General features: G+C 40.5%; 1 protein-coding gene across 1 annotated transcript in view; it reads left to right on the top strand.

Moving 5' to 3' along the window:
- LOC126384280 (rho guanine nucleotide exchange factor 2-like) overlaps positions 1-10,812 on the top strand; it is a 176,487-nt gene that overhangs the window by 91,502 nt on the left and 74,173 nt on the right. Inside the window, exons 13-15 of the mRNA XM_050035244.1 lie at positions 5,739-5,853; positions 6,477-6,553; positions 7,199-7,370. Coding sequence (XP_049891201.1) covers positions 5,739-5,853; positions 6,477-6,553; positions 7,199-7,370 — 364 coding nt within the window. The remainder of the gene's footprint in view (positions 1-5,738; positions 5,854-6,476; positions 6,554-7,198; positions 7,371-10,812) is intronic.

Genomic DNA, 10,812 nt, shown 5'->3' with positions numbered 1-10,812 from the left:
CTTTTGTCATTTATAAAAAGATAAATCACTTTTCTATAATACATCAATGATATTTCAGTGGAAAAAATTACTTATTGACTTATTCATACTTCAAAAACAGCATCAATAAGTGATTAACATAGGGGGGATCAAAATAAAATAAATAAATAAAATAAAAATCAACCAGCCACCCTCCTCCCCTGACAAGTAAAGAACAGTCCCTTCATAAGTAAGGAACAGTCCCTAAAGTGCAGTGAGGTTTGTGGACCATTACCTGCCACAAAGAGAGAAATATGAATGGCTCGTTTCTCCTCTGACTCACCACATACCTGTGTTCCGCCACGGCTCGGTTGTCCAGGTACTACTGGGCAGTCATGACGCCAACGAAAGAAAAAATTAGGCTACTGGACCTGGAGTCGGACTTCTCTGTCGCCGGTGAGCCGTTATCTTGCACCGCAGAGCCGCCGTAGGTTATTTGACCGCCGTATTCCTGTCTGTGACCCCCATTCAACCTACAACCGGCAGGATTCGCCTTTCGTTTCTGCTGCTGGTTGAAATCTGTACTTGCACAGCGTGCTGAATGATTTGTTTTGCTCGCACAAAACTATTTTTAGTCGCAAATGCGAGTAAAATGCTCTCACGTAAAGATCTATGGAAAACAAATCACTGCCGACAAGTAAAAAGAAATAAATAATAACTTTCACTGCTCAAAGATACTCACGTCTGGAAAACAACCACTACAGCAGCATACTGGGCCTCATTCACTAATATCTGCGCAGAAATGTTCTTACTCTCCGCAAAAAATAAGTACTTGCGCAAAATCACCGTCGGATTCATGACACTTGCGTACCGGCCAATTTTGTTCTCACCACCATGCGTATGTTAGTAAATCAGAACCATTCTAAATTGACAGGCGCGTGTCCGCGATCTGCAATCAGCATACTACCACGCCCCCATTTCTCCATATAAGGAAACCGCTTGCCTAGAGTTGATTCATGAATGAAGGAAGCGGTTACGCGAGGAGAGAAGTAGTAAATTTCACAGTTTGTTAGAAGCGATGGCGCCGGGTCTTACAGGAATGCCATGGGTCATTGTAAGATTGTGGAGGACACAGCATGCCAGGATGATCTTGCACACCTTCTCAGGGGTATAAAGTAGTTTGCCACCGGCCGTATCTGATCCAAACACATCCAACGGCCCTTAAGCACGCCAAAAGTGCGCTCTACGGCGCGTGTGTGGGCATGTATGTTATTATAGCGCACCTCTTGAGGGGTTTCAGGGTTTGCGTATGGTGTCATCAGCCATGTTTTAAGGCCATATGCCCGGTCACCCAAACAATATAACATTTTAACATTAACGGAATAGAGACTTACTGAAAATACTAACTTAAAACAATTGAAATAAAAGACTAGAACAAAAGATGCTCACCAACAAGCAATCCACTTCTCACAGCCCCTGCCTCCAAACGCATTCCCACTGTACTGTTTTGCAAAATAAATGAGTCGTGGGTGCCTCCTGGCCAGCGGGCCACAGCCTTAAGGATATGGCAGTCGGTATTACAGATCATCTGCACGCTGATGGAGTGATAGTTTTTCTGTTCATGTTATTGTTAATATTTTAATTGTCACAATGATGAGGGTGAACGTGTCAATTTCATGGTAATTTAATCCATTTGGGCAATATATTAGTAAATTAATTATTTTAAAAAAAATGTTAATTAAATCTCTTTTTCATGAATGTGGTTTTATAGGCTCTGCATGTACTTAAAAGGTATGTTTGCATTTTCTAAGTCAGTTCGGCCTTCCTCATTTGTGCGTATGCATGGTCTGAGGCAGTTCTAAATTTGTTCGCAGAGTAAGAACAAATTCGGGTAAGAAAATATTGATGAATCCCGGATTTATGCGTCAAACGATCGTACGCACAGTTTCAGCACAGATTTGTGCGTACGCACTGTTTGTGAATGAGGCCCATTGAGTGCCAGGTGGCCAGTGCGCACCGTTATTGACCAGCGCACACCATTATTGGACGGCGCATGGACACTCACCCTCTTGCGATTGGACTTTGAAATTATCCCACAGTAGTGGTACGTGAGGCACCGTAGTACTACAATACTCCATCCTGCAACACTAGTGACATCAGCCAATACTGTATGTAGTTTTTAGATGTGAAAAGTTCTAGACCCATGCAAATTAGTCCCAGAACGCACCAGGGCCTTTTCTCAAAAGATCCTGGTATGCGTTCCAGTACGTTCCGGCTCAAATTAAGCACTGGCCCTCAGTAAATTTACATACATCCAGACATCCCCACACACACACACACACACACACACAAAAATACTTCTAAAAACCCATTCAAATATAAGTTTGCAGATTCATACATATGTAATTAAAATAACTAAGTAAATAAAGCAAAAGAGAAAGACATGACGGAGATTTAAAAAAAAAACCCACAAACAGACAAGGTACACACACATTTGGGTTACATAGATTTGTTAGCAGCTGCCGTACCTTCTACAAAGGCAGCCAATGGCTGCCAAATGACATAAAATTTTCTGGTGGACCCTCTTATAGTATATCTACTTTTTTCGAGATGAACATGACTCATAACCTCCCTAATCCATTGGCCATATGTTGGGGGGAGAGCATCCTTCCATTTAAACAGAATAAGCCACCTAGCCAACAAAGAGCAGAAGGCCATCATGTTTAGATAGCGCCCAGAGAAAGTGACATCCACCGGAGCCACACCAAACAGTGAAATCAGAGGGGATGGGTGTACTGTTTTCCCACATATTCCAGAGAATGCCTCAAAGATAGACCGCCAAAAATCGTACATCTTGGGGCACGACCAAAACATGTGCAGCAATGTGGCAGGAGCTTGTCTGCATTGATCACATATAGGGTCAATACCCGTCTTAATCTTAGACAATCTATCCTTGGTCCAATGATGATGATGCACTATTTTAAACTGAACCACAGTGTGTCTGAGGCATATTGAGGAAGAGTAGATTCTCTGTATAATTTTTTAAATATTTTGCTTCTGGAATCATTTCATCTATGTCTGTTTCCCATTTGATTCGAAGACTATCCAGACTGTTCAGGTTATCCTACTATTAAATGGAGGAACCTCTGTCCCTCCGTCCGTCTGTCGGTCTGTCCCGTCTGTCTGTCATCATCCGTTTTCCTCCTCACTGCTTTGACCTACTTCTCTGAACTTGCACATAGGCTTTCATCTTGGTCATGTGCAGACAGCCACAATGCCGTTTTTGCATTTTTCCCACATCTCTACTGTTTATATTCGCATTTTTGTCCACTACCCATTCATACTGTGAGCACCATTAGCAGCGCGAGCTGCGCATGCGCAGGTCATATGCAGACAGCCACGATGCTGTTTTTGCATTTTTCCCACATTTCTACTGTTTATATTCACGTTTTTGTCCACTACCCATTCATACTGTGAGCACCATTAGCAGCGCGAGCTGCGCATGCACGGAGACCACTTTGAAAACACCTGCGCTGGGACCACAGTTTGGCTGTTAACTGTTAACTCGGTCTGCATACCTTTATCTATGTGATATTGATTGTCTTTGCCTATCACTTAAACTAAACAGCTCCACCATTCTTTCTCACACATGTTATATCCCATATTGATTATTGTAACTCTGTCCTCTTTGGTCTCCCTCTTAAGTGTCTTCATAAACACCAATTTATCCAGAATACAGCTGCCCATACCATTACTAAAACTCCTTTCATAAACCTCATTACTCCTGTTCTCCAGCAACTTCACTGGCTTCATGTTAGATTTCACATCGATTTCAAGATTCTGCCTCTCACCTTTAAGGCCCTTCGTACCGTAACTCCTTCATATCTGCACACCCTCCCGCACTCTTAGACCCACTTCTGCAATCCAACTCACATCACCATCTGCCTGCTTGATGAACATGGGTTGTAGAGCCTTCAGCAGTTCTGCCCCCAACCTTTGGAACTCTCTCCCACAAGACTTTCGCAACATTGACTGCACCCTCAGATCCTGTCCGAAAACACCTTTTCAAGCTGGCATATTTGGTCTGATCTAATGGTGTCACACACAGCAAGATTTGCACTGATGATGACTTTATAATGAAGATTTTTTACCTAGTTTGTATGATTATGATTTTTGTCTAGTTATTTGAACTGATTCACTAATACCAGATTGACTGCATTTTGGAAGGACATCCAGGATTAGTCACTATGCGGTATACTTTCTTACCAAGTCAAGCAACACTTATTTTACAGGCATTAAATTAGCCTACTAAAAAAGCTGCTATGATGGCTATGGCCCCTAATGTACATATGTCAAATCAAAGAGTCAACTGGGAAACAAAAACGTCATTGCCTCCTTCTTTACTATTCATAGTACATCACAGGATGACTGTCTAAACTCTTATATTGGTAAGGCCAAAAAAGTTAATCAGTTTAATTCAGGAAATGTTATCCACATGCACTCCACACCTACTCTGATAACAGGCTTCAGTTGTCTGTCATCACTGATGAACCTTGTTATTATTTTGGGATCAACTTTTTCCAACATTTTTTTAATTCTTTAAAATGGAAAATTCAATTTAAGATATACATTACAAACTTTTTCTTTGAAACTGCACACTCCTGCGAGGTAAATGGATGTTGCTGATCAGAATGCCCATGCAAACAGCAGAGAGAGCATAAAACAAAAGAACAGAATGAAAAAAACACAACATAATTTAAAGTTGTTCTTTGGTTTCAGCTCAACTCAACTTTATTACGGGGAATTACAGGTTTTGGGTTTCCTTATTATTCATTTCAAGACAAAAACAAGAAAACATCATTTTCCTTTGAAATACTTGGATGATTGGTTGATAGACGGACCCAGCTCGTTTCTCAATGTTTTTTTTTTCTCATTAAAAAATAAAAATCCTTTGGTTGCCAAGTACACAGACTATGAAAACCTGTCGTCAAATACCGCCTCTTGGCTAGTGATTTCTGCGTCAGGCACCGATGACAAAAGGCATCCTGTCTTAGTGGTATGATATGCCACCAGGCAGCGTCAGTTTGAAACACCACAGGATAACAACATCATTTAAGGAGCTGAAAGGCCCTATAGGGCAGGTGGCAGGGGTGGTGGATGGGTCCTACAAACAATACACTTTCACCCAGGAGCCTACTGTTCGCTTCTTGTTTGAACATTGAGCCAAACCATGATGGGTTTTTTTCTAGACCTAACCACGTGCTTTTGTTGCAGGGGAAAAAAGGAATTATGGGGTGACTTACTGCCATTGTAAGTTTATTTTGAAAAAGACTGTATGAATCTAATGAGCAGAAACAGTACATTTCCTGTGGAAATGGAAGTGTATTTTAAAAAGACGTGAACAACAGATGCACCCAGGATACCTTGTGCGTCATTTGTAGACGTGAAAGTCTACTGACCAAGTGGCGATATGTGAAGCATTGACAGTGAGAACATGTTGACTGTTAATGTTACCTCCAGCACAAGAGTTCAACTAAAAGTGGTGAACTGCTTCTCCTACTCAGCATTGCCTAATCTGTTATTCTCTACAAAAGTAGGGAGATCAAGTTGGTATGTCTAAAAGATTCTAAACCTGTTTTTATTTTAATTTATATATGTCCAGTTCATTTGCCTTATCTGTTTGTTACTAAACACTGGTCTTTTTTTTTTCTTATCCTCAAAGTTGCCTTTTAAACAAAATGAAAAAGAGAATGTCAGTGTGTCTTTCTGTGTCTGGACAGCGGGTGAGTCGTGGACCCTTGCTACGTTGCCATGGTGTTCAGGAGTGCATCTTGTTGGTGACGCAGCGGATCTCCAAGTATCCTGTCCTTGTTCAGCGCATTCTGGACAACACTGGTGAATTATCACAATGGCCTTATTATTAGTCTACAGCTTTTTGCATAGCACAATATAAATAAGAGCAGATTTGCACATCCACATAATCTTTAAGGTCTATGTTAATACAATAGTGTCAAGTCAGGCAACAACAGGCCTGTGCACAGCAAACATGACATTAACAGGACATTCAGCATATCCACAAACTTGCATTCAACAGCATATGGAGGTGAAGTATCTTGGCACTTTGCACCATTCAGACAACAGTCCCATTTTCTTATGTGGAGAAGCTATTCGCCTCCTGCACCACTGTGAACTCTTTCCATGTTGCTAAGATAAGAGGATAATGATCAGTCACAGGCCCTTTATATTCTTCTTCTATACTCAAACCTTGTGCGCATAGTGCTGCTGCAACTATATGAACTAAAATAACTTTACTGCAATGAGAATTTAGTTTGACGACAGATAATTTTTGAGCAAGTGACACTAAGCAATACTAAATTCATAGGAGGAGATCTTTGGGTCTGTCTAATCAATGATAAAACTAATAGACAATGATGACTAAATAATATTCTGTCTACATTGTATCTGTTGTTTTAGCTTTTTGTATTCCCACAATAATGCTTTGTTTATGTCTCTTCTAGATGATGAAGAAGAAGCCTCATCTCTAGCCCAGGCTCTCTCCATGGTCAGAGAACTTCTAAGTTCAATAGACCAACAGGTACCAAAGTACTGTCTGAATACCTTATTGGCCAGAATATTACATTAATAACATTTCACACAGACATTAATATTCTTATATACATTAATATCATTCTATAACACCTGTGCCTTTTTATTCCATTATTTCAAGACGAAAGACAGAACATTAACAGGACAACACGAGGAAAACAAAGCAATTATAAAAGTTTAGTCAAGGAGCAAGGGGATAAGGTGCTGGGGTTGTGATGCTCTGATGTTAGTGTATGCATGGGTGTGTGTGCTTGGTTGCGTTCCACACTGTCAGACTAGAAAAAAGTATATAAAGTGTAGAGAAAATAAGAGAGTTGATAAGGGATGATAATAATAATAATAATAATATAATAATAATATAATGATAACAATAGTAATACCACCACTAATAATAATCATCATAATTAAAGCTGCAAGCAGCAATAAATAAAGGCAATAAAAGCCCAAAATACAGTCTTAAAAACTTCTTAGAAGATTACTGGAATCTTGGAAAATTACTGAATTTCCATGCAAGTTTATGTTTAAGATGATAAACTTTGCACCAGTTTATTATATTATATTCAGTTTAAACTGAATCAGATTAGTTAATTCATGTTCATCTTTACTCTATTTTGTACCCTACCCTGGTTGGCAGATGGAGGACCTGGAGAAAACACAGCGTCTACAAGAGATCCAGGCCAAACTGGACCTGCGGGCTGAGGCCAGAGTTAGGGATGGTGGACTTTTCAAGCCTGGAGAGTTGCTCCGCCGGAGACTTGTCCATGAAGGGACCCTTTTCTGGAAAACCCCAGGATCCCGGCTCAAAGGTACACATCCATGGGAAAACATTATTCTGTGTGTAAAGTATACTTTACACACTTATAAGTGAACTTACAGTATGTAGCTCTGCACAGTACAATACTTGTAGAGTCAATGTAGTGTAGAGGGCTGCATTGGGACTGGGTCCTGCCGGGTCCCGCGGGACCCAACGCAAATATTGCGGGAGCAGGCAGTTTGGACTTTGCTGCGGGCGGGAACGGGCGGCTAAAAAAAAACACTCCGGGATCTTGGTGCACATGCATAAGCGTTTCCACTCTATATTTATTCATGAATGGACAAATATGCCCTGAACCAGCTTTCATATCAATTTACCGCTTGCTCCACCTGTCTGTCTGTCTGTAAGCTCCATCTGTGATGAGACAAACATGAAAGAAGACGTGCAGTTTGTGTTTCACCGGCGACGAGCTGTCATTACGTGCGACTATTACGCACGTCTGCGCGCTCTTTATAACTCACTGTGTGAACCTATGTTGCATAATAAAGATTTGCCCCCTCGTAATTTTTAACCGCCCCCTCAGTAACTTCATCCTGGCGCCGGGCTTGCCTTAACCTCAATCACTGCGTGATTATATAAAGGTAGAAAAATAAATAAATACAGAGGAGGAGAATAGAATATGAAACAGCCTTTATTTCATTAAAAACTAAATGAAAACAACGAAATAGGAGCGCTATTCCTGACCAGTGCGTCAAAAGACATGCAGGCCAGGGAAACGAAACAAACAACCCCATGAATCTCTTTATTAATAGCCTATAAAATGACGTGTTTTCTCCTGCGGGACGGGAGAAGACACAAAATCATCGATCTCTATTATTGTGCGGGCATAAATTCTCAGAGTTTTGCGGGTGCGGGCGGGAGTGGACATACACATTGCGGGAGCAGGCGGGAGTGTAATACACATGTTGCGGTTGCGGGCGGTAATGGTCAGAAATTCAGCGGGAGCGGGCAGGAGCGGGTTGAAGAAAACAGTCCCACGCAGGGCTCTAATGTAGTGCTCCTTATTTAATAAAGTGACAATAGCGTTTAAACTTGGAGTTTTTTAATTCTGGAGAGAGACTTTTGATAATATAATCAGGCTCAAAACCCAAACAAACACACATGCTCCTCCAAAAGGTCTGTCCCCCCCTAAATTCATGGGCCAGATTGCCAGGGCAACGACAGTAACAACCGGGCAAGCCAGCTGACCAAAAGAGCAATATGGCACAATCCACAGCGTCTGTTGCTTTAGGGTAAGTTAGCCACAATAAGCTAGGTTACACAGGCAAAAACATGTCATTCCAATGAAAAGGATAGAAAGTCTGCCGTAGCAAGTAAAATATTTTTATACCAAGTTTGTAAAGTAATATCTTTGATGTTATCAGTGTTTCCTACAGAATTAGTTTCTATTTGTGATGTTGGTGGGGGTGGGTGGACATCAGTTAGCTGTTAGCTGCTCTGTTTTAGAAAAGCAGTAGGAGTGACCTCTGTCAGCTTTTCCATCTGTTTGACTTCCTCCAATGCTGCGGCAAATGACTTAACCTGAGCTTTCTTCTGGGCAGACTGTCAGCAGAGCCTTGCCTCACCAGCTACATTAGTCATGAGAGATTCGATTGACAGAAATATGAGAAAGAGATCCACTGCTGCTCTTTTCCAGGAGCTAAGGTTAATGAAATTTTTGTCCCTAGTCAGCTAAATAAGTACCTGTTCCTCCACTATACTTAGTACCTATATATTTTTTCATACTCTGGTCAGTTTTGAGATTTTGGTCTATTTTGCTCCCATAACATGTGTTCTTTCAGATTCGTGGGAAATTTAATAACAAACATCCAATATACACATTTAGGTGTTTATTTTACTGATATATGAGGGCGATAAAATGCTCTTTGTAAAAACCTTTAAATCTAATATTTCAATAAAATGAAACAAATTTTGAACCTGCCTTTATCCATTGTTAAGATAACAATTGTTATTGAATTAAACAATAACTAATTTGCATATTTAAACATAACTTCATGGTGATATTTATTTATCTATTTTACTCTATAAATCTGTAGTGTCTGGACTTAAAATTAGATGGTGGTGATGATAAGGAATATAATACAGACAACAAAAACATTACCTCCACCACTTCCTTGGCAGAGGTATTAGTTAATGTGCCACCGATACCTGGATATGCTTTGCCGTTTGAAAGTTCTCCTTCAACATCCTCTGACGGACAACAGGTGGCACAGAAGAGCTGGCTGTTTGGGCATCTTGTTTCCATTGCTCAGCCTCCTTAAAAGTTTCAGGGTATGTCGTTTAAATGTTTGAAAAGGTTACTTTTGTTGCAGCAGTCTGGCACTTGTGTCACAAATAGTGCGTCTTGCTGTATTATTATAGAAAGATGAGAAGTAGGATCACACCACACTTTGTTTCCTCTCTGACATTCTTCAATTTCTGATGTACTTGCTCACTTTGAGACGACAAGAGTGACAACACAAGATGCCTAAGAGAAGTGTGTGTGGCTGGCAGCTGCGCAGTGTGCACTTGCTTGGTTCTCGTGTCTCATTGGTTTCCACGGTCATGTGACATGGGCCAACTAAATATGTTATGTCTGTTTTGGCAAAAATATGACAAACTTGCAATGATTAAATATGTCTGGAAGTGATGCAGCCACCCATGTTTTGTACTTATTGCTATTTTTTTTAAGGGAATCTATACCAAATGAGTAGCCTGTGAGTATCAATGTATTTTTTGCCTCTAGTTTCTTGGAATGCTACTGCCACCTGTAGATCAGTGGAATACTGTGAAACCACCAACCAAACCATGCGCGCACTTGCTCATGGATGAGAGCAAACAAAATTGTGCTCCACTCATAGAAGTATTGCAGCCCAGTGCTACTTGTAGTCAAAAACTTGACTGACTACATTGTAATAAGCTCCTTTTGCTGTTACTCAGCTTGAAAATTTGATATATTTTCAGTCTCCTCACATTTCCTTTTTTTAATTTAATGCATTACAAACATGACTTTTGAATGGGTCCTGGTGATGTTAGTTCATGTCCTTCTGCACTGAATATAATGCAGCTCCAGTTAAGAGATAATACATTAAGTCTTATATCCAAGCACGTGCACAAATAGACCTCTAAGGGTACTTGAGCCCCTGCCCTTTTTGCCTCGCATAGAAAAGTGCCTTTTTTTTTCCCTGTCGCGCACAGCCTGCTCTCCCTGCCCTGCCGAACAGATATTGATTGAAACAAAATATCAGATTAGGAGATCAGTGATTGGAAGCCCTGGGTGATGCCCCTTCCATACCGCATCTAACGTTACAAGCATTTCTGTGGAAAGCGAAACTTATCTCTGGATGCGCATTCAGCACCAGTAGCCTGGTCCAGTCGTGACTTATTATTATTATTATTATTATTATTAATAATAATAATAATAATAATAATAATAATAACAATAACAATAATAA

This window comes from Epinephelus moara, chromosome 22, assembly GCF_006386435.1.
Source record: "Epinephelus moara isolate mb chromosome 22, YSFRI_EMoa_1.0, whole genome shotgun sequence".
Taxonomy (NCBI): domain Eukaryota; kingdom Metazoa; phylum Chordata; class Actinopteri; order Perciformes; family Serranidae; genus Epinephelus; species Epinephelus moara.
This window is presented reverse-complemented; position numbering and strand designations above follow the sequence as displayed.